This window comes from Mustela nigripes, chromosome 3 (assembly GCF_022355385.1).
Source record: "Mustela nigripes isolate SB6536 chromosome 3, MUSNIG.SB6536, whole genome shotgun sequence".
Classification (NCBI taxonomy): domain Eukaryota; kingdom Metazoa; phylum Chordata; class Mammalia; order Carnivora; family Mustelidae; genus Mustela; species Mustela nigripes.
The window spans coordinates 145672155-145697767 of NC_081559.1; the positions used below are offsets into that span (position 1 = coordinate 145672155).

Here is a 25613-nt window from a genome sequence, read left to right on the forward strand (position 1 = left end):
TAATTTTTTATTAACGTATAATGTAATATTAGCCCTAGGGGTACAGGTCTGTCAATTGTCAGGCTTACACACTTCACAGCACTCACCATAGCACATACCCTCCCCAGTGTCCATAACCCAACCCCCTCTCCCTTCTCCTGACCCCTGGCAACCCTCAGTTTGTTTTTTGTGATTAAGAGTCTCTTAAGGTTTGTCTCCCTTCTGATCCTTTCATGTTTCATTTTTTCCTTCCCAAGCCCCCAAACTGCCCACATTGCTTCTCAAATTCTTTATATCAGGGATATCATATGATAATTGTCTTTCTCTGATTGACTTGTATCACTTGGGTACTGCCTCTTGTTCTTTTTTTTTGTGGTGAGTTTTTCAGCCTTGTCATTTTATCCAGATAAGAATATATGAATGAGAGAATAAAATACGAAAAGGGTGGCAAAGACTCCAGAAAAATGAATTCTAACCAAATCAGAAGATATTTAAAACCTGGGAGCGGGTGTAGAAGATGGGGGGAAAAGAAATAAAAAATAAAACATAAAAAAATATATATATATATTTTAGACTAGTGAATAGAACAGAGCCACCCACTTGATTTGGGGTATATTTTGGTTCTTAGAGGAAACTACCTCCCAAAATTTTAAAGAAAGAAACACACACACACACACACACACATATACACATACACACACACACAAAGGGTAAAAACGATGAAGGGATGGAATATGACTGTAAAGATGATAATTTTTAAAAAAAGAATTGATAAGTTGGCTGGGCAAAGAAAGAAAAAGAAGGTGGAGAAAAATTGCTCAGGCTGAAGACTAGAACAAAGCCCTGTGCTAGATTTAGGGTATATTTTGATCTTTTAGAAGAAGTTGTATCCCCAAATTTTTTAGAATAAAAAATCCTATATGTATACAAAAAATAAAGTTAGATACAATGAAGGAGAAAATAGGACTATAATAATGAAGGTTTAAAAAGATTTTTTTAGAAAGGTATTATTAAGATAAACTAGATAAAAAACTTTAAAAGAGGAAAGAGGAAAAGTTTAAAAAATAGAATTAGAAAAAAATTAAAAAATTAAAAGTTAAAAATTAAAAATTTAACCTTGCAGGACTAAAGGATCATGGGGAAAAAGCCATGAATTGTATGTGTTGCTTTCCCTTAGCTGGAGTTCTGCTATTCTCCTTGATTGGTGAGCTTGGTCTTGGCTGGATGTTCTTACTGATCATCTGTGGGAGGGGTCTGTTTCAGTGATTCTCAAATGTCTTTGCCCACTGTGGAATTGCATCACCCTTGCCGGGGATCTAAGTAATCTGCTCAGGTTCACTCTTGGACCTGAGTCCTGAGTTTTTAGGTATTAGGAATGGTTTGATATCTATCTAGCTGAACTGAGATCTGATGTCAGTTTCCCTCTCCTCCGCCATCTTGCCTCTCACTTTCCGCTTCTTAAGGTTTTTTCACTTTATTGTTTAGTCTATTATGTATCACCCAAATGTATCTCTTAATACCTCCATACATTAGCATGATGGGATTCTATTGACATTGAAGTTGATACATAATTTGTATTCTTCAGTTATGTTATTATCTCTGACTTGAATAAAAACTCTGTGAAAGTATGGATATCACTTATTTATTTCATAGAATCATAAACATTAATGGAAATTCTTTAATCTCCTTCCACATTATGTAAGAACATTTATTACTATCAACAGAGTAGGCATTCTGGGAAATTAAAATTCATCACTATTATCAAGAACAAAGTAAACAGCATTCCAGATTCATAGTTTCTAGTTTAAAAGAGCTCTTCATATGCTGCTGCTTCTTTCTGAAGTGGCCTTCCCACTCATGCAAATGTATGATTTCCTTTGTAAAACCTCTTGTCCACTTCCATCCGAGCAGCCAACATATCGTTTTTGATTAATGCCTAATGCTCATCAAAGCTTGCCCCCTAATACTATATTTTTCACAATGTAATGTATTTTTCTGGGTACTCATCTGCTCTTCTAATGAGACTGTGAACATTAAGTGTAAGCACTGTGCTGTTATTCATCTTTATATCATCAGTGACCAGAAAAGAGTGCATATTCAGTTAATATTGAAGAAATCACTGGGACTCATATGAAGCTATTTTGACAAGGTGGCATTTGGTTAGAATAAGTAGTCAAACAAAAGCTCTGGAATGAAAATTATTGGAGATCTGTGCAGCTTGTTTCCTTCACTACTCATATTTATACATATTTCACTGCACTTGTTATTTCTCACATTCTTTGCCATTGTCAATATAAATCTGGAAGCACAATGGAGTACCTTTGGAAGCACAGTAGATAAAATTGTGCTTGTAACTGGACAACTTCTTTTGGCTTGTATTTTCTTGGTGAGCTAGGCAGTTCTCTCTGGATAGACATACCTGGTCAGTTTGGAATCCCTGGAAAGATACAGATCAAATTTTAGTAATTAATGTAAAAATAGAGGTTCAACCTTTTTTTTTCCTGAACTTTAGTAGTAGACTTACTCCTTATAACAGAGGATAAGCTATGGGTGCCTAGTGGCTCTGTTGGTTAAGCAACTGCCTTTGGCTCAGGTCATTATGCTGGAGTCCTGGGATCCAGCCTCGCATTGGGCTCCCTGCTCTAGGGGGTCTGATTCTCCCTCTATCTGCTGCTCCTCCTGCCTGTGCTCTTTCTCTCTCACTCTCCTTCTATCTCAAATAAATAAATTAAAAAATCTTTAAAAAAGGATAAGCTATATGTTAGCTGCAATAACTTGGCTTTGTTTAAAATGACAAAGAATTTTTAAATAAAATTAAATATGAAGTAATAGTCATAATAAAGTTTGGATGTAGAAGAGATTTCCACTTACAGCAGTATGGCAAACTAGACTACCTGAAAAACCTTAACTGGAAGAAAGAATGATAAATAAAAATGTAATATGTATAGATGTATTCCTGGAAACCTATAAACTTCCAAGACTGAAACAGGAAGAAATTGACAACATGAATAGACCAATAACTAGTAACGAGATTGAAGCAGTGATCAAAAATCTCCCCAAAAAACAAAAGTCCAGGACCTGATGGATTCCTTGTGGGAATTATACCAACATTCAAAGAAGAAATAATACCTATTCTTCTGAAGCTGTTTCAAGAAAATGAAACAGAAGGAGAACTTCCAGACTCTTTCTATGAAGCCAGCATTACCTTGATCCCTAAACCAGGCAAAAGGAGAATTTCTGACAAATATCCCTTATGAATATGGATGCCAAGATTCTCAACAGGATCCTAGCTAATAGGATCCAACAGTACATTAAAAAGATTATCCACCATGACCAGGTGGGATTTATCCCTGAGATGCAGGGGTGGTTCAACATTTGCAAACAAATCAATGTGACAGAACAAATCAATAAGAGAAGAGAGAACCACACGGTCCTTTCAATTGATGCAGGAAAAAACATTTGACAAAATACAGTCCTTTTCTTATTAAACTCTTTAGGGTATAGGGATAGAGGGGACATTCCTCAACTTCATAAAATCCATCTATGAAAATCCCACAGAGAATATCATTCTCAATGGGGGAAAGCTGAAAGCCTTCCCATTGAGATTAGGAACACGAGAGGATGCCCAATCTCCCCACTATTGTTCAATATAGTACTAGAAGTCCTAGCCACATCAATCAGTCAGTGAAATAAAAGATATTCAAATTGGCAAAGAAGAAGTCAAACTCTATTTTTGCAGATGACATGATACTTTATGTGGAAAACTAAAAAGACTCCACTCCCAAAAGAAATACAGTAGTTCAATAAGGTGGCAGAATATAAAATCATTACATAGAAATCAGTTGCTTTCTTATAAACTAAGAATGAAACTGTAGATAGGGAAATTAGAGATTTGATTCAACTTACAATAGCACCAGAAACCATAAGATTAGGTTGGAATAAACCTAACCAAAGAGGTAAAGGATCTATACTCCAGGAACTACAGAACACCCATGAAAGAAATTGAAGAAGACACAAAAAGATGGAAAAACATTCCATCCTCATGGATAGGATGAATAAACATTGTTAAAATTACCCCTAGTAATGCATAGGTGTTAATTTGTGTTTTGAACTCTGTCTGGGGAAAATGTCATGAAAATCTGGGTGAATGAATGGAATAATTCATTCATTTTCTCATTCTTAAAATGTTCACCAAGAATCAGTTGCCCTCAGTAGATCCAGAGTAGCATTGTCTCCTGATCCTGTTACATAATAGAAATATTGGAAAGAAAGTATTAAGTATTTTTAAAATGTCAAAATCATAAGGAAATATTTATAAAAATAGGAATTGAGTAAGATGTCATGACCAATAGCCATAAAATTTTGAAAAAAAATCCAATAAAGTTTGAGAAATTAAAATATATTTTCTTTAAAATGGTATGTACTGATAAGATGGTTATTTACAGTATTATATATATCCAAATATATTACTCAGAATGAGAAATATAGAGATAAATTTATTGAAAACCTGAGACATCTATCAGATTGAGTGAGAAATTCAACGTTCAATTTGTAGACATTCCTTAGCTGAAGACAGAAAAGAAGACCTCTTGTTCAAAAGATAATGTCTGATAATTTTAGTATTGATGAATGACAGAAATACTCTAATTTAGGAAACACTAGAGGCAAGATAAGTTGAAAGAAAGGAAGGAAGGAAGAAAGAAGGAAAGAAAAAAGAGAAGAAAAGATCATATATATAAATTCAAGTAAAAGTGAAACAACAATATAAAATCAAGAAGATCTGAAAGATGAAGAAAAATACATTGTTTACAAAAGAACAGCAATTAGACTGGTAGCATTAAAAGAAGCCAGAATATAATAGTATGTTCAGAAGACTGGGAGAATATAATTGTAAATCTAGGGATCTAAACTATATGTTAAGATAAAGAAAAAAATTATGCTATGATGCATATTTAAAAGTTGCAAGATCTTAAAATTTCTCATCACAAGAAAAAATCTATAACAATGTGTGGTAATGGATATTAACTAGAATTATTGTGGTGATCATTTCACAATATATATAAATATTGAATATTATGTTATAAAATTGAAACTAATATAAAGTTAAATGTCAATTATATCTCGATAAAAAAATTTCAGACATGAGCAAAGAGTTTTCCACCCATAAAGTCTGCTGAAAGGATTCTTTAAAGTAATCTCTATGCCCAAAATGGGACTCAAACTAAGAACCCTAAGACAAAGTGTTGTTTGCCCTACCAACTGAGTCAGCCAGGCATCCCACCTACTGAAAAATTTTTAAAAGGATATTCAAAAAGAAGTAAAGTGAGCTCAGAAGTAAGAAATGGGAAGCAAGAGGAAATGGCATAAAATGGACCAATGAGACCAATAAAATAGGGAATCAAGAAACAGGCCACATTCATATAGTCTATTAATTTATTGCAGAAGCAACATTGCAAAGATATAGAGAAATTACTGAGTCAATTGGATATCTATATGGAAAAATCATCCTGGCACCTACTTCACCCCATACACAAAATTCAATTTCAGAATTAATTTAATATGTAAAAAGTAAAAAAAAAATAAGTTTTTTGAAAGAAGATGTGATAGAATATCTTAATGACCTTAGAGCTGGCAAAGATTTATCAAACAGAACATAAAGAGAAAAGTAATACACCAGATTCCATTAAAGTTAAGAATTCTTGTTCAATAAAGGATGCCATTAAGAGAGTAAAAAGACAAAAAAAAAAAAAAAAAGAGAGAGGGAGAAAGAGTAAAAAGACAAGTTACATAGTAGAAGAATATATATATCTGGAAATACATTTGTAATACATATATCTGGAAAAGGACTTATATTTACAATATAAAAAGATTAAATCAATTGATTTATACATAAATCACAAAAATGCCAGAAAAGCTAATAGAAAAATTGGCAAAACATACCAAAGAAGATTCCAGATCATTAAAAAAGCATATGAAAGTGCTTTTCACTAGTCGTAAGTTCATGAAAAATTAAAACTGCAGTGAGAGATCACTGCATGCATACTACATTGGTTAAAATGAGAAAGATATACTAAGCGTTGGGAACAATGTGGAGCAACTAGAATTGCTACACTATTGATGAGAAAATAAATTAGTACAACCACTTTAGAAAATTGGTTGGTTGTAGCTCTAAAGTTAAATATGTATGTATCTCAGGTCCCAATGGTTTTGAACTGGCCTCAGTTTACTTACTGCTAAAACACAGTATTACCTATTTCATAAGGTTATTATAAGTATGAAATTAAAGTGATTACATTTTAAAAAACAGAAAAAACTATGGTATTACTTAATTTTACTGTTCATGACAGTGTATAGTATTTTGCATACTCTGGGTACTTAAAAGTTGATTAAATAAATAATCCAGATATACTCAAAGAAAATTTCTTATTAAACCATTGAGGAGACAAAGTTTTGCTTTAGTAAAAAATGCAGTGAAAGTCAGTATCAATGCAAATCTCTGAAATACTACTTCCCAGTGTCATGTTTAGGTGTCCGGATTTTAAACTGGGTTCAAATTCCAGTTTTGTAACTTATGTCGTCACTTAATCTCTTTGAGTCTCTATTTTCTTTCCTTCTTTCTCAAATAAAGATAATATGTCTAACATTGTATAAGCACTCAATAATATTATTTTTTTATTGTTTTATATTATATATATTTATATATATTTATGTTGTTTTATAGTATTTATAGTAGAGGTAGAGATGAGTATCATACAACGTTTTAAACCTCTGGGTTCATTAAATGAAGAAAAGTAGTGTCAGAATCAATGAATAAGCAATGAAACAAACAAAAACCAGAAACACCTAGTATTGAGGATGCATTCCCAGGCATCATAAATAAAACACACATCTGCAAAATACACTTTTTTAGAACGTATAAACATTCAATACATGCAATAGAAAAAGGTATCTTTTATTAGGTATTTTTTTCTCTAGTTTTGATTTCATTTTTTGATTCTCAAGTCCTATAGAGATTTGATGTAACATTGCTATTTCAAGAAAGAGTTCCAAGTTGTTTGTTGTGTTGTGTTGTTTTTGGCTATGTTGGTGTGATTGGATGGATCAATAGATCTTGAGCTTTATCCAATTTTTAACCAACTATGTTATTGGATAAATTCTTTACCCAGATGGCATCACTGTCATGAAACAGCAGCTTTCAGATTTATAAATACAACGTCCTGGTGGAAGAGCCTCTTGTGCAGTGATTTTCAAAGTGTTCTCAGAAGTTCTGTGAAATTCATTTTGACATTGGATGGGGAAGAGTTTGAGATGAGAGGGCAGAGTTCTCAGGGTACTCCCAATTCAACTATAATGATTCCTTTATTTAACTACTGTTTATACATTAAGCTTCTTTATATAATAGGAATTGGGGGGTTGGATATTGCTATTCTTAATTGCAGCTACTTTTAAGAATGGAATTAGTAATTGTAGGAACATTTTATTTATTTGTGTCGGCACATTCAACAGTAAAAGAAGGGGTATGCTTAATTAATTCTGTATAATAAAGAACAAAATACTTTGGTCCTGTAGAGCAATCTGCTAAGAATGGTGAGAAGGAAAGGAAGGAGAAAGTCTGTCTCATTCCTGGACCAATTCCCACTTGGGGCTGGGGTTTCCCAACACACCAACAAATAATTCTTGGAGCACAGCTGGGTGTCCTATAATTCAAATAAATTCTGACACTACCTCCCCAAAGGTTAAGGGTTCAATTTAGAAGACGGCCTCTCCGCTCGGCTCCCATTTTATACTGCAGTTGCAAGTCTAATTCCTTTGCTTCTGATGGACAAACTACAGATTGGTGGTTCCCATGATCTCCTCCTTGGACTTTAGCAGCCAGTCCAAAGTCCAGGTTGTTACCAGTTGGTTAGAAATCAGAGGTTCCAGTGACTTCCTTGTATTTAATTAATTTGCTAGAACAGCTCACAGAACTTAGAGAAATATTTTACTTACTAGATTACAGGTTTATTATAAAAATATATGTCAGGAACAACTAGATGAAAGAGATTTATTTGGTAAGGTATGGGGGAAGGGAAGAGAATCTTCCATGTCCTTTCCAGGTGCTCCGTGTTCCCCAAATTTCCATGCATTTACTAACACTGAAGATATTTGAACCCTGTCCTGAATGGAGACTTCACTACAAATTCAAAATTGATTAAATTATTAGCCAGTGGTGATTGATTTAATGCCCAGGCCTTCTCCCCTCCTAGGGAGGGGAGGTTGTTGTGGAACTGAAATGTCCCACCCTTTAATCCTTGCTTGGTTCTCCTGGAACCGGTTTACTTCCTTAGGTGTGGGTCCAAAAGTTACTTCATTAACATAACAAGAAATACTTTTGTCAATCAATACTTCGCAAATGCCAACAGTTTTGGGAGCTGTGACTGTAGCTTATTGAATTCTGAACACTCCTTACAGTTTATATTCAGAGAGCTTAGATGTTTGACAATGTAGAAGCAGTTTTCTTAGAAGAGGGACAAAGAGGTAGAGGAATCCATAAAAATGGTATCACCGAAATTTGTATAGATATAAGAGGAGAGTCAGACTTCCATTTGGGGTAGAGTTTTAGAGGTTGGAAGTGCTGAACTAACAGTTTTAGAGGGCCCAACTGGAATCTGGGATACATGGGCAATATTTCATTTGGAGAAAGGATTTTGTGCTTAGTTTGCTAACTATTCCTGTAGGTAAACAATACTTAGAATTGCTTCCTGTTTTGAGCACAGAAAGAGCCATGCCACTTTCCATATACCATAATTTTTTTTTTTTTTTTTTTACTGCAGTTGAATCTACTATAAGAAACAAAAAATTGGTTTAACCTAATCCTTTTCTAGCTGTATTAGAGACAACCTTCATACTAATGGAGTGGATGTCAGAGTCATAAAATAATTGTTGATATCAAAGAACCAAGTGGGATCAAGAAGAGCCCTTGGCAGGGGGCCTTTAGCTACTTCATACTTCAGTAAGTTTCTGCTACATAATGTGACTTTCCCTAGGTGCACTGTTTGCTAGTCAACACATAATTGCTCTATTCTAAACCACATCTAACATGATACCTAGTAAAAACTTGGTGGCCATTTGTTGAGTGAATAGTTGAATGAAGAAATGAATGGATGAATGTCCTTTGTAAATATCACTTTTTTTTTTTTTTTTGGTAAAATCTTTCTAGGTTATTTTTCAGGGATTTTTTTTTTTTAATCATGAAGGGAGAAATAGAAATGTAAATCTTAGAATGATAGTATTTTGCTAATTATAAAAGCAAAAACAGTATTTAATAATATCACCTCTGACAGTAGAATTTGGACATAAACCTAAATAATAGTCACACAGGATCACTTATGCATGGTCATGATTGGAGGACCTGGGGAGTCTTTTTGGATAAGATACAGGAAACTTCTAAGGAAAAGCTCATTCCAAGAAAGAGAGAGTGAGGAAAATAAATGTGAGGATAGGCTAAGATTAAAGACTGGCAATTTGGGGCCTGTGTTGGTTATATTAACCATTAGTCTTAATGGTTTACTTTTTCTCTTCTCTCCCTACCTCACCTCCCCCTTTTTTTGCAAGAGTACAGAAGAGTAGAAATTAAAATAAAAGTATTTGAAATAGTGATTTCATTAAAATGGCATTGGTACCATAAGTCAGCAATATTCTGGGATCCATGTAGGAGAAATGTGAAAAAAGGGAGAGTGATCTTCCTTATTTGTGCAGAGAACCCTGACCACAATGAAGCCACCCTTTAGACATTTTAGACCCTAGACTGTTTACTGGTGGCATCAGTGATAGAGGCCCTTTAGGTACAGAAGTACGGCAATCAAAGAGAGGCATTTGTCTTTGTTAAAATGTTCAGACTACCCAAAGAAATCTATAGATTTAAAGCAATTGCATTAAAATACCAACTGCATTTCTCACAGAATTAGAACAAATAACCTTAAAATTTGTATGGGACCATAAATACCCCAAATAGCTAAAGGAATCTTAAGAACAAAACTGGAGGTATCACAATTCCAGATTTCAAGATATACTACAAAGCTGCAGTAATCAAAACAGTATGGTACCTGCATAAAATAGACACAGAGATCAATAGAACAGAATAGAAAGCTCAGAAATAAACCCTCAAATATATGGTCAATGAATATATGATGGAGGAGACAAAATATGCAATGGGGAAAAAACAGACTCTTCAATAAATGTTTTGGAAAAAAAATGTTTTGGACAGCAACACATAAAAAATGTTTTGGACAGCAACACATAAAAGAATGAAACTTGACCACTTTCTTACACCATACACAAAAATAAACTCAAAATAAATTAATGACCTAAATGTGAGACCCGAAACCATAAATATGCTAGAAGAGAGCACAGGCATTAATTTCTCTGATATCAGCCATAGCAACATTTTTCTAGAAATGTCTCCTAAGGTAAGGGAAACAAAAGAAGAGGTAAGCTACTGAATGACATCAAAATAAAAATCTTCTGCACAGAAAAAGAAAATAAAAGAAAACCTACTGAATGGGAGAAGTAATTTTGCAAATGATGTATCAGTAAAGGGTTATATCCAAAATATAAGAAGAACTTATACAACTCAATACCAAAAAACCCCAAATACCCCAATTAAAAAATGACGAGACATTTTCCCTAAGAGATATACAGATGGCCAACAGACACATGAAAAGATGATCAACATCACTCATCATGAGGGAAATGTAAATCAAAATCACAGTGGTATATCACCTCACAACTTTCAGAATAGCTAAAATCAAAACCACAAGAAACAATGAAGATTGGTGAAGATATGGAGAAAAAGGAACCTTTGAGCACTGCTGGGAATGCAAACTGATGCAGAAAGACAGTATAGAGTTTCCTCAAAAAATTAAAAAAAAATGGAATTGCCATATAATACAGTAATTATACTACTAAGCATTTACCTGTAGAATATGAAAACACTAATTTGAAAAGGTATATTCACACCAAAGTTTATTGCAGCATTATTTACGATAGCCAAATTGTGGAAGCAGCCCAAATGTTCATTTATACATGAATGGATAAAAAAGATGTGGTATATATACACAATGGAATATTAGCCATAAAGAAGAATGAATTATCTTGCCATTTATACCAACATGGATGAATCTCAAGGGTATTAGGTTAAGTGAAATAAATCCATCAGAGAAACACAAATACCATATGCTTTCACTTATATGTGGAATTTAAGAAACAAAACAAATGAACAAAGAAAAATACCAAACAGACTCAACCTTAGAGAACAAACTGATGGTTACCAGGGGGTGGTGAGTGGGAAGATGGCTGAAACAGGTAAAGGGGACTAAGAATACACTTATCATAATGAGCACTGAGTAATGTATAGAATTGTTGAGTCACTACATGGTACATCTAAAACTAATGTAACACTGTAGGTTAATTATACTGGAATTAAAAAAAAGAGGCATTTGTCTACCCATTCATTTACATACCCCTTCAACAAAGTTTATTGGGGCTGCAGACAATGTACTAAGAATTTAACTGAGTAACACAAATCCCTTTATTCAAGGAAGTGTTGGACCAAACAGACAAGCAGGTCTGTATTTCCTGGGTATTATGAAAGAGGAATATACTGTGTAATATAAGAATATTTGGATGGGCAGTCAGGATTAGTCAGGGATTACTCAGATCTGGGCCAAAACCTGAGTGGTAAAAGACTAGATGTTAGAAGAATGTTTTCATGTCGAGGGAATAGTGATTGTGAAGCTCACAGACACGAGACAAAATTAATTTGCAGAATATTTTGGAAAATTGCATGCCATTATCTTTTGAATCCTTCTTTAGGTTATTTAAATAAATCATGAGATTCATAAAATATGGATTCTAAAATAATCAGAAGAAAGAGGCACATTTCTGCAATTTGGTTTCTTAACTCCTCTGTGCTTTCCACTTTTTAATATTGACTCTTAATATTTCTATTAGTTGCCACTCTTTTCAGCTGGCATTTTATGGTATCTTAGGTCTGGTTTTGTATGTGCTAAGCAATTGCTGTGGATTTTTTGGGGGGGGGGTGGGGGTGGATTGTAAAGAAAGCTCCAAAACATTTTTGTCCTCACAGTACCTCAGTCATTGCCTGTGCAGAACAAAAACCATTCTCTGTATTTTTATACAAACCTCTTATCTTAAAAATTTACAAATCCAACTAGATATTGTGTTTGTTTAGATGGTCTTGATAGGTATGCTCCTTAGCTGACCGCCTCACAAGTGGGCAGTTTCTATAATGATATGATGTTAAAATTTTGTGATGTGCTCTGATATCCATACCAGGTGTCTGTGATTCAGGTAGATACTTTTGGCAGTGTTCGGCAAAGTTGGAAAAATATTTCTCTGTGGGTCTCTGAGAATCATTTGTGATTTTTCTCATGTGCATCATGCTAGTAGCAACTTCTAATCAGCAGGAAAACACAGGGCATGAGCAATTTATCCATTAAGTGAGTCATATAAGGCAAGAGAAAAAGAGAGACTTGCTGATGCTTGAAAGTGATATTTTTACATTTTGGTCAAAGATTATTTCCCATAAGTGTATTAACATAGGCTCAGCTGGAAGTGTTTTTGTTCAGTTGTTAGTGAGGTAACAAAATATCAACATTTTAATATGATTTTTTAAAACAACTCAAAAATAGCTATTGGTATTTCCCTCAGGACTACTTAAGAATCACTTTTGATTTGAGAGGCCTGGGTTTTAAAATAACTTTTGAAAAATAAGAAAAATCATCTAAGTTTACCAATTAATCTAGAAATAACATTTAAAAACCAAAGAACAAAAATGGAAGAACTCAAAATGTTAGAAATCTTCTAATTAAGGAATTTTAAAACTAAAACTTTGAAGTACAATTATATTCATATCACTACCTAGTTTTCTACATTACTTTCACAGTTTGTTATTTTGAAAAATTCAAATATATGTAAGAGTTGTAAGAATAGCACATTCACCAAAGGATAATATTTAGTAACGTTTCCTTTGTCTTCCTTAAATATTTCGGTGTGTATCTTCAAAACACAAGAATACTCTTCCTACTTTACTACACTAAAATTATCACGATCAGGAAATGTAACATTGAAAAATACAATTATTTAATATATACTTTATGTTCAAATTCCTCCAAGATCTGAATAAAATCCTCGATAGGTATATTGATCCTGAGTACATTAAGAATAACACATTCTAGGGGCACCTGGAGGCTCAGAGGTTTAAGCCTCTGCCTTTGGTTCAGGTCATGATCTCAGGGTCCTGGGACTGAGCCCCTCATTGGGCTCTCTGCTCAGCAGGGAGCCTGCTTCCTCCTCTCTCTCTGCCTGTCTCTGCCTACTTGTGATCTCTGTCTGTCAAATAAATAAATAAAAGTCTTAAAAAAAAAAAGAATAACACATTCTATTTAGTTATTTTCTTTGGTCTGTAAATAAAGTAAAACTTTGTTGACAATTAACTTACATGAAAGCTAAATTTATCACACCTAATTTTGTAGGAGAGACACCATCTTGACAACATCTTACCAGTATCTCAAGACAGAGTGAAGCTCAAATGGTTTTAAAGATTTTATTTATATATTAGAGAGAGTGAGAGAGAACATAAGGGGGGAGAAGGAGAAACAGACTTCCCGTGATGCTGGGAGCCCAATGTGAGACTCGATCCTGGTACTCCGGGATCATGACCTGAGCTGAAGGCAGTTGCTCAGCCAACTGAGCCACCCAGGTGCCCTCAAATAGTTTTAAATTGGAAGAATGCACTTCAATATGGATTGATCTAATTTTTTTCTCATGATTTGATTGAAGCTAAACATTTTTTCCAGGCATACCACAAAAGTGATTTTTTTGTCCCGTGTACAGAATATGATGTTATTTGATCCATTATTGATGACATATGACTTGACTTGATCATTTCAGTAAGGTGTTATCCCTCAGATTTATTCATCGCACAAGTTCTTTTTAATACGTAATCTGTTGGGAGAAACTTTATGGGGATATGACCATCATGTTCTGCATATATTCACCAGTATTATCAGACTCATTATTTCTTTATTATTTTGATAGGTGAAAAATTATACATTTTAAGTTCTATAATTTTTTCAACATTTGTTAATTGATTTGTCCATAAGGAAGAGCTTTTCATTTTCCTCACCTTGTAATTCTTATTATTTAACAAAAATATAGACTTTCAGTTCCTTTCTTACTCTTTTTTTAAAAGATTTTTAAAAAATATTTATTTTATTTTATTTTATTTTCAGTGTTCCAAAATTCATTGTTTCAAAGATCTTATTTATTTATTTGAGAGAGAGAAAAATAAGGCTAGCTAGTGAGAGCAGGAGTGGGGAGGACAGGGTGAAAGCAGACTCCCCATGGGCAGGGAGCCCAATGTGGGGCTTGGTGCTCAATCCCAGGACCCTAGATCATGACCTGAGTAGAAGGCAGGCATTTAACTGACTGAGCCACCCTAGGACTCCTCCTTTTTAATTTCAATGAATTATCTCCTTATTTATATTGATACCCAAGCAGTCCTACATTTGGCTAGTGGGCTATTCAGGCTGCCTTTAGGATCTTTTTGATATGTTCCCCTCATTTTTAAAGTCCCTATCACCTTTCTCTGTAACAAAGAGACTTTCTAGCCTTATCTTATACTTTCCCAGGCTTAGCCCTGTATCAGCATTTCTCCAAGCAACCAAAGTTTTTACTCCTATCCATTTCCATGCCATTGTCACTCAGCCCTGTAGGTAGTCAAATTTCACTTGTTTTAGGTTTTCATTTCCTGTATTTATTTATTTTTAACTAAGTCATTACTTATTAACTATTTCTACTGTTTTTTTCTTATCCCAAAAAGTAGTGTATTATAGATACTTTGTTGAGCTCAATTTTTTTTTCCCATGAAAAATGTCTATCCTGGAAATTACTACATATGAGTTCTTAGAAACCTTCTTTATATTTTTCTTAAAAGCTGCATAATACTTTATTTTGTGGTTAACAGTCATTTGCCAGTCAATCTTCTATGTATTTTTGTGTTTTGTTTTGTTTTATTTTTGCATTCTCTCTTCATTTTAAAAAAATTTTTAATTAACATATAATATATTATTTGTTTCTGGAGTACAGGTCTGTGATTCATCAGTCTTACACAATTCACAACACTCATCATAGCATGTACCCTCCCCAGTATCCATCACCCAGCTGCCCCATCACTGCCCCCTCCCCTCCAGCAATCCTCAGTTTGTTTCCTGAGGTTAAGAGTTTCTTATGGTTTATCTCCCTCTCTGATTTCACCTTGTTTCATTTTTCCCTCCCTTCCCCTATGATTCCTTGTCTTGTTTCTCAAATTCCTCATATCAGTGAGATCATATGATAATTGTCTTTTTCTGATTGACTTATTTCGCTTAGCATAAAACCTCTAGTTCCATCCACGTCATTGAAAATGGCAAGATTTCATTTTTCATAGCTGCATAATATTCCATTGTGTTGCCTGTACCACACCTTCTTTATCCATTCTTTCACCTTCTTTATCCATTCATCTGTGGATGAACATCTAGGTTCTTTCCATAGTTTGGCTGTTGTGGACATTGCTGCTATAAACATTGAAGTGCACATGCCCCTTTGGATCACTACATTTGTATCGTTAGGGTAAATACACAGTAGTGCAATTGCTGGGTCATAGGGTAGCTCTATTTTCAAGTTTATGAGGAACCTCCATGCTGTTTTCCAGAGTGGCTGCACCAACTTGCATTCCCACCAACAGGGTAGGAGGGTTCCCCTTTCTCCACATCTTTGCCAATATCTGTTGTTTCCTGACTTGTTAATTTTAACCATTCTGACTGGTGTGAGGTGGTATCTCATTGTGGTTTTGATTTGTATTTCCCTGATGCCGAGTGATGTGGAGCACTTTTTCATGTGTTGCCATCTGGATATCTTATTTGCAGAAATGTCTTTTCATGTCCTCTGCCCATTTCTTGATTGGATTATTTGTTTTTTGGGTGTCGAGTTTCATAAATTCTTTATAGATTTTGATACTAACCCTATATCTGATACGTCATTTGCAAATATCTTTTCCCATTCTGTTGGTTGTCTTCTGGTTTGTTGACTGTTTCCTCTGCAGTGCAAAAGCTTTTTATTTTGATGAGTCCCAATAGTTCTTTTTTCTTTGTTTCCCCTATTTTTGAAGATGTGTTTAGCAAGAGGTTGCTGTGGCCAAAGTCGAAGAGGTTGCTACCTGTGTTCTCCTCAAAGATTTTGATGGATTCCTGTCTCACACTGAGGTCTTTCATCCACTGTTGAGTCTATTTTTGTGTATGGTGTAAGGAAATGGTCCAGTTTCATTCTTCTGCATGAGGTTGTCCAATTTTCTCAACACCATTTGTTAAAGAGACTGTCTTTTTTCTATTGGGTATTCTTTTTCTTTTTAAGATTTTATTTATTTACTTGACAGAGATCAAAAATTGGCAGAGAGGCAGGCAGGGGGGTGGGAAGAAGGCTCCCTGCTGAGCAGAGTGCCTGACCCGGGTCTCTATCCCAGGACCCTGGTATCATGACCTGAGCCAAAGGCAGAGACTTTAAGCCACTGAGCCACCCAGGCGCCCCTATTGGGTATTCTTTCCTGCTTTTTCAAAGATTAGTTGACCATAGAGTTGAGGGTCTGTTTCTGGGCTCTCTGTTTTGTTCCACTGATCTATGTGTCTGTTTCTGTGCCAGTACCACACTGTCTTGATGATTACATCTTTGTAATAGAGTTTGAAGTCTCATATTGTGATGTCATGAGCTTTGTTTTTTCTTTTTCAACATTCCTCTGGCTATTTGGGGTCTTTTCTAGTTCCATACAAATTTCAGTATTATTTGTTCCATTTCTTTGAAAGGAAGTTGGTGGTCTTTTGATAGGGATTGCATTAAATTTGTAGATTTCTCTAGGTAGCTTAGACATTTTCACAATATTTGTTCTTCCAATCCACGAGCATGGAACGTTTTTCCATTTCTTTGTGTCCTCCTCAATTTCTTTCATGAGTATTCTATAGTTTTCTGAGTACAGATTCTTTGCCTCTTTAGTTAGATTTATTCCTAGATATCTTATGGTTTTAGGTGCAATTTTAAATGGGATTGACTCCTTAATTTTTCTTCTTTCTGTTTTGTTGTTGGTGTATAGAAATAAACTGATTTGTATGCATTGATCTTTGTTGGTATATAGGAAGACAACTGATTTCTGTGCACTGATTTTATATCTTTACACTTTTGTATTGGAATTTTGAGTTATAGCTAGACTTTTTTTTTTTTAAACCTAGCTTATAAGGAATACACTTGTGTTTTTTCTCTAGTAATTGTATGGATTTATTTTCTATATTGAGATCACTGATCAATTTGGAGTTTATTTTTTACTCTTTTTTCTTTTCTGATTCTTATGGGACTTAATTGTTTCTTCTAATCTAATTTCATGGGCAATACTTACAATATTTTCTGAAGTAACAGTGGAGACAGATACTATACTTTCCTTGTTCCTGAATTTAATGGGCACTCTTCTATTTCTTCCACATTAAGATGCTGGTTTTAGGGCTGAATATACAAAATTATACTATGCATGTGTATTTCTATATTATTGAGTAAATTTTAATCAGGAATGGGTGTTGAATATTATCACAGGATTTCTCCATAGTTATATGTTTTTTATTTTCATAGCTATCAATATAGTATCATAAATTAATTTCTATCTTTGCATTTATTAAACTTCAATTAGTCATGATATATTATTTTCTTTTTTTAAATAAATTAATTTATTTATTTTCAGGAAAACAGTATTCATTATTTTTTCACCACACCCCGTGCTCCATGCAATCCGTGCCCTCCATAATACCCAGCACCCGGTACCCCAACCTCCCACCCCCGCACCACTTCAAACCCCTCAGATTGTTTTTCGGAGTCCATAGTCTCTCATGGTTCACCTCCCCTTCCAATTTCTCCCAACTCCGTTCTCCTCTCTAGCATCCCCTGTACTCCAGGATATTTGTTATGCTCCACAAATAAGTGAGACCATATGATAATTGGCTCTCTCTGCTCGACTTATTTCACTCAGCATAATCTCTTCCAGTCCTGTCCATGTTGCTACAAAAGTTGGGTATTCGTCCTTTCTGATGGAGGCATAATACTCCATAGTGTATATGGACCACATCTTCCTTATCCATTCATCCTTTGAAGGGCATCTTGGTTCTTTCCATAATTTGGCGACTGTGGCCATTGCTGCTATAAACATTGGAGTACAGATGGCCCTTCTTTTCACGACATCTGTATCTTTGGGGTAAATACCCAGGAGTGCAATGGCAGGATCATAGGGAAGTTCTATTTTTAATTTCTTGAGGAATCTCCACACTGTTCTCCAAAGAGGCTGTACCAACTTGCATTCCCACCAACAGTGTAAGAGGGTACCCCTTTCTCCACATCCTCTCCAACATATGTTGTTTCCTGTTTTGTTAATTTTGGCCATTCTAACTGGTATAAGGTGATATCTCAATGTGGTTTTAATTTGAATCTCCCTGAGGGCTAGTGATGATGAACATTTTTTTCATGTGTCTGATAGCCATGTGTATGTCTTGATTGGAGAAGTGTCTGTCCATATCTTCTGCCCATTTTTTGATATGTTTGCCCGTTTCATGTGTGTTGAGTTCATATAGATCCTGGATATCAACCTTTTGTCTGTACTGTCATTTGCAAATATCTTCTCCCATTCCGCGGGTTGCCTCTTTGTTTTATTGACTGTTTCCTTAGCTGTGCAGAAGCTTTTGATTTTGATGAAGTCCCAAAAGTTCATTTTCGCTTTTGTTTCCTTTGCCTTTGGTGACATATCTTGAAAGAAGTTGCTGTGGCTGATATTGAAGAGATTACTGCCTATGTTCTCCTCTAGGATTCTGATGGATTCCTGTCTCACGTTGAGGTCTTTTATCCATTTTGAGTTTATCTTTGTGTACGGTGTAAGAGAATGGTCGAGTTTCATTCTTCTACTTATAGCTGTCCAGTTTTCCCAGCACCATTTATTGAAGAGACTGTCTTTTTTTCCACGATATATTTTTTCCTGTTTTGTCGAAGATTAATTGACCATAGAATTGAGGGTCCATATCTGGGCTCTCTACTCTGTTCCACTGGTCTATGTGTCTGTTTTTATGCCAGTATCATGCTGTCTTGGTGATCACAGCTTTGTAATAAAGCTTGAAATCAGGTAACGTGATGCCCCCAGTTTTATTTTTGTTTTTCAACATTTCCTTAGCGATTCCATACAAATTTTAGGATTATTTGCTCCAGCTCTTTGAAGAATACCGGTGGAATTTTGATCGGAATGGCATTAAAAGTATATATATATTAAAAGTATATATTGCTCTAGGCAGTATAGACATTTTAACAATGTCTTGGGTTTATTCTTCCAATCCAAGAGCATGGAATGGTCTTCCATCTTTTTGTGTCTTCTTCAATTTCTTTCATGAGTGTTCTGTAGTTTCTCAAGTACAGATCCTTTACCTCTTTGGTTAGGTTTATTCCCAGGTATCTTATGGTTCTTGGTGCTATAGTAAATGGAATCGATTCTCTAATTTCCCTTTCTGTATTTTCATTGTTAGTGTATAAGAAAGCCACTGATTTCTGCACATTGACTTTGTATCCTGCCACGTTGCTGAATTGCTGTATGAGTTCTAGTAGTTTGGGGGTGGAGTCTTTTGGGTTTTCTATATAAAGAATCATGTCATCTGCGAAGAGAGAGAGTTTGACTTCTTCATTGTCAATTTGGATACCTTTTATTTCTCTTTGTTGTCTGATTGCTGTTGCTAGGACTTCTAATACTATGTTGAACAAGAGTGGTGAAAGTGGGCATCCTTGTCTTGTTCCTGATCTCAACGGGAAGGCTGCAAGCTTTTTCCCATTGAGGATGATATTTGCTGTGGGTTTTTCATAGATAGATTTGATGAGGTTCAGGAATGTTCCCTCTATCCCTATACTTTGAAGCGTTTTAATCAGGAACGGATGCTGGATTTTGTCAAATGCTTTTTCTGCATCAGTTGAGAGGACCATGTGGTTCTTCTCTCTTCTCATACTAATTTGTTGTATCACATTGATTGATTTGTGAATGTTGAACCATCCTTGTAGCCCAGGGATGAATCACACCTGGTCATGGTGGATAATCTTTTTAATATGCTGTTGGATCCTGTTGGCTAGGATCTTGTTGAGAATCTTAGCATCTATATTCATCAGTGATATTGGTCTGAAATTCTTCTTTTTGGTAGGGTCTTTGCCTGGTTTGGGGATCAGGATAATGCTGGCTTCATTTATATGTTTTTTATTTTCATAGCTATCAATATAGTATCATAAATTAATTTCTATCTTTGCACTTATTAAACTTCAATTAGTCATGATATATTATTTTCTTAATGTAGTATTAGGTTTTATTTCCTAATATCCATTTAGGATTTTTGGATTGATATTAGTAAGTAAAATTAGTCTGTCCTAATGTTTTTAGTCAGGAATAAATGTTACTTTTGATTCCTAAAAATATTTTAAGATGTTTCTTAATTTTCTATGCTCTGTAATAATTTCTGCAGCATTAGAATTAGCCAGTTACTGAAGTGTTGCAGAATTTCCTGTGGAATCATTTGGACATGGTACCTTTCTCTGGAAGCAGTACTTTAATAACGATCTCATTTTATCTGGTTTTTAATTTTTAATTTTATTTTTTTTTGCCTCTCTTTCTCCTCTGTCTCCCTCTCTCTGTCTTTGTTTTTTTTTTTTATCTGTGTCTGATTTTGTGGAAATTTTATGTATAAACTGTCTATTATTATCAAGTGTGGTAAATTATATTTTGCTGAGATATTATCTGTTTCTCTCTCTCTCTCTCTTTTTTTTCAGTATAAGGAGTCTACTATTTCATTGTGTTATCATTATTCCAATAGTATAATGGGGGTTACATGTTTCAAGAATAAATCTACTTTAGAATCATAGGGATTTCCCCCCATTACCTTTTAAGTAGGTCCTGTTACAATTTTTTTGTCACCACAGTGTCTGCCCACAACAATAAATGAGAATAAAAAAAATTCAGAGAATGATAATTATAATAAAAAACAAATATCCCTAACAATATCTTATACTTTATTTCAAAGATCTTACATTTTTATTTTTTCCTATGCAATGATTTATTAAAAGAAAACAATTCACATTTTTAAATGGTGTTTTAATTCAGCCCTTTTTTAATCTCTAATTTTATTTAAGTTTTTATTTAAATTCCAGTTAGTTAGCATACAGTGTAATATTAGTCTCATGTATACAATATGGTGATTCAACACTTCCACACATCACCCAGTGCTCATCACAAGTGCCCTCTTTAATCCCCATCACCTATTTCACCCATACTCCCACCAATCATCCTCCCCTGTGGTAACCATCAATTTGTTCTCAATAACTAAGAGTCTGTTTCTTGGTTTTCCTTCCTCTCTCTTTTTCTCTTTCCTCTTTGCTCATTTGTTTTGTTTCTTAAATTCCGCAAACAGTGAAATTATGTGGTATTTATTTTTCTCTGACTGACTTATTTTGCTCCAATCATCCCTTGAGTGTACTGAACTGGCAAAGGATTGTGTAGGAATGCTCACAGAGTATTCCTGGAGTTCTTACATAATTACACAGATTTCTATAGCCTTTACACTTGAAAAATACTTCTGTGGGTTTAAAGTACTTAGCTCACACTTTTTTCCCTTTAGTTATGAAACCAAAACGGTCCTGTCTTTGTCTTGGTTTAGATGCCCTCATCTAAAATTCTTATGCCATCAAAATTTCTTTCACTGATATCAGACACTCTTTTTGCCTGAATTTTATGAGGATAACTTTCTTTTCCTTTAAGGAAAGAATTGAAATTAAATAATAAAGGGTAATTTTTTACATATATGGTAATGAATTCAATTTTTGAATTATGGCTTAAAACATTTTCAATTATTTAATTTTATTCTTTAACGTCTCCACTTATGTGTATCTTTTATCTTTTTTGCCTCTCTTTCTATTTGGTGAATTTCTCTCTGAACATTTTTCTTTCATTATTTTGATTTTTTTTTTTAGTTATTATCACAGCTTTCCTGAATGTTCCTTATTTTTTTCCCTCAAAGCTTTTTTTTTTTCCTAGTCAATCTATCAGTTTTATTTCTAATACAAGTATATTTCTTTTTTTAAAGATTCATTTGTTTTTTTTTTTTTAAATTATTTTCTTGCCATATTGCATACCGTCCCCAGTGCCTACCACCCAGGCACCCCATCCCTCCCATTCCCCTCCCCTCCAGCAACTCTTAGTTTGTTTCCTGAGATTGAGAGTCTCTTATGATTTATCTCCCTTTCTGGCTTCATATTCTTTCATTTTCCTCTCTCTTCCCCTCTGATCCTTTGTCTTGTTTCTCAAATTCCTCATATCAGTGAGATCTTATGATAATTCTCTTTCTCTGATTGATTTACTTCACCTAGCATATTAATACCCTCTAGTTCCATCCACATCTTCAAAGTTTAAGGTTTCCTCTTTTGGTGATATGTCATTTAGTTTATATTTTCAAGATGACTTTTTCCTTTTCTTTAATTTACTGCCTGAGCTTGATCAACTCTCATTTCACATGTGGACATATTAGTAAGTATTTATCTTAATAGTAAAAAAAAAAAAATTCATAGTGAATTAACCTAATCATCCATTTCTCTTCTGAATTTTGGAATTTATAATTCAAGGGTTTTTAATGCAAGTGTTTACTTAAGGTTTTTTAATTTACTTTGGAGTGTTGTGTTGAGGTTTTACTTCAATTAATTAGTCAATTAATTAAGTTGCTTAGAAGTCTTTTTTAGAATTATTATCACTTGAGATGTTTTGATTCTCCTTGTTTGTTTTCTTTTTATATTAGCTCTGTAGGGAAGTAAATTTATGGTTCAGTGTTTTTAAAGAATTACTCTGGATTGGCAATGAGACTCAGATAGCTAATTAGATTACTCAGTTCAACTATTCTCTTTTCTATTAATATATTGAAGCACATTTTTTATCAGATAGTACTAATGTCAAGAAAAGAGACTTTGATTTGTCCTGTGATTCTATCATGCATTTTTTTCTTTCTTTAGGAAAATAATTTTTTTTCTTATACATTCTTACCCTTCACAATGAAGTGTCCAGTATGTGCCTCCCCCTTTCCCTATTCACTTTACTCTCCTACAAGTGGTGATATAAAATGAATGAAATAAAATAAAATATTGTACAAGAAAGGAAACAAACAAGTGAAAACTACTAAAAGTATTACTTGGAGAAACTTGATAGAATGATGAAGCTCAAGCAACAGATGACACAACTTAAACAGGATTAAATATAAGTTGTATTTACTATCTCTCATGACAAAAAAGCCAAGCTGGGTTACTCCCATGACTTACTGTTCTCAAAAGTGTAAGTTATTTTAAATATTTATTTGAAAGAGAGAGAGAGAAAGAGAGAGCATGAGCAGGGGGAGGGGCAGATTAAGAAGAGGAAGCTGACTCCTGTTAAGCATGGAGCCCAATGTGGGCTTCCATTCCAGGACCCTAGGATCATGACCTGAGCTGAAGGCAGACGCTTAACCGACTGAGCCACCCAAGTACCCTTCAAAGGCACAGGTTATTTTAAACTTCACATTCCATACTGAAGTTTGTTTTCAGATTTTTCCCTTTATAGTCTAAACACACTTGGAGAAGAGTGTTTCTATGTAAAAAATGGTCAAGGCCAGAAGAATGCCCTTTTCTTTTATCCCCTTTCTAGAGTGAGGTAAACTTTCTCAGAACATTTACTTTTCCCTCCTTGCCCCAAACCTACTCTTTTTCCTTCATGTATTTGTCCAGCTTTCATGAAATCATATGTAATTTTATCAAGATTTATTTTTAGACGAATTAATATTTTCTCATCCGGAAGCATCATGTATTTAAACTCTGTATTCTTTTTTTTTTTAACATTTTATTTATTTATTTGACAGACAGAGATCACAAGCAGGCAGAGAGACAGGCGGAGAGAGAGGAGGAAGCAGGCTCCCCACTGAGCAGAGAGCCCAATGCGGGGCTCTATCCCAGGACCCTGAGATCATGACCTGAGCTGAAGGCAGAGGCTTAACCCTCTGAGCCACCCAGGCACCCCAAACTCTGTATTCTTTTTAAAGGAAGAAAGTGTATGAGATGATTGTTGACTAACTCACCAACTCTTTCTAACATGGTTAACAAGCACAATAAACTCTACAACTAAAATTAAAGTGCATTTAATTGCAGATAAAATAGGGGTGCCTGGATGGCTCAGTGTGTTAAGCCTCTGCCTTCAGCTCAGGTCATGATCTCAGGGTCTTGGGATTGAGTCCCGCATTGGGCTCTCTGCTCAGTGGGGAGCCTGCTTCCTCCTCTTTCTCTCTCTGCCTGTTTCTCTGCCTACTTGTGATCTCTCTCTGTCAAATAAATAAATAAAATCTTTTTAAAAAAAGTAATTGCAGAGTGGCCTTGTTCTCCGCTCTTCTCCCCACGTCCCGGAGGCCGCTGTGTTTTTGTCAGCCTCCGACCCGCAGTCGGCCCAAGACCGAGCACCATGCCCTCAATTAAGTTGCAGAGTTCCGATGGAGAGATATTTGAAGTTGATGTTGAAATCGCCAAACAGTCTGTGACTATCAAGACCATGTTGGAAGATTTGGGAATGGATGATGAAGGAGATGATGATCCAGTTCCTCTACCAAATGTTAATGCAGCAATATTAAAAAAGGTCATTCAGTGGTGCACCCATCACAAGGATGACCCCCCTCCTCCTGAGGATGATGAGGACAAAGAAAAGCGGACAGATGATATCCCAGTTTGGGACCAAGAATTCCTGAAAGTTGACCAAGGAACACTGTTTGAACTTATTCTGGCTGCGAACTACTTAGACATCAAAGGTTTGCTTGATGTTACATGCAAGACTGTTGCCAATATGATCAAGGGGAAAACTCCTGAGGAGATCCGCAAGACCTTCAATATCAAAAATGACTTTACTGAAGAAGAGGAAGCCCAGGTACGCAAAGAGAACCAGTGGTGTGAAGAGAAGTGAAATGTTATGCCTGACACTGTAACACTGTAAGGATTGTTCCAAATACTAGTTTCACTGCTCTGTTTATAATTGTTAATATTAGACAAACAGTAGACAAATGGCAGCAGCGAATCAGTTGTTTAAGCAGAATATTGTCCTCCTTGCATGTGTAGTTTGAGTACAGATTCCAAACTTAAGGCTGAGTTTCTTCTAGTACGATCAAAAGTTTTTTTTCTTTGCTCTAAATAAACCTGAACTGTGAGTTCTCTGTAGAAAAAAAAAAAAGTAATTGCAGATAATAAATAGAACAATCTAAGAATCTGAAGGATTAAACCTTGAAAAATCTTAGAATAATGTAAGAATTATAGGATAATCTTAGACAAGAATCTGAAAGATAGTATTAATTTTTTAAAAAAATATTTTACTTATGTATTTGAGAAAGAGAGAGCATGCATGCAAGAGAGCATTAGTCGGGGAGAGAGAGAGAGGAAGAAGCAGACTCCCTGGAGTCTGACACGGGGCTTGATCCCTGGAGTCCTGAGCCTAAAGGAGATGC

The 25613-nt window shown here is 34.8% G+C and overlaps 1 protein-coding gene and 1 long non-coding RNA gene across 2 annotated transcripts in view; both read left to right on the forward strand.

Annotated features, from left to right (window-relative positions):
• The window catches only part of LOC132013175 (uncharacterized), a 1013735-nt gene that overhangs the window by 293198 nt on the left and 694924 nt on the right, over window positions 1-25613 (forward strand). The window lies entirely within an intron of this gene.
• LOC132013173 (S-phase kinase-associated protein 1-like) lies at window positions 24496-25327 on the forward strand. Its single transcript, XM_059392905.1, has one exon. It carries the CDS (start codon window positions 24587-24589, stop codon window positions 25076-25078), a length of 492 nt encoding a protein of 163 aa, XP_059248888.1. The 5' UTR covers window positions 24496-24586; the 3' UTR covers window positions 25079-25327.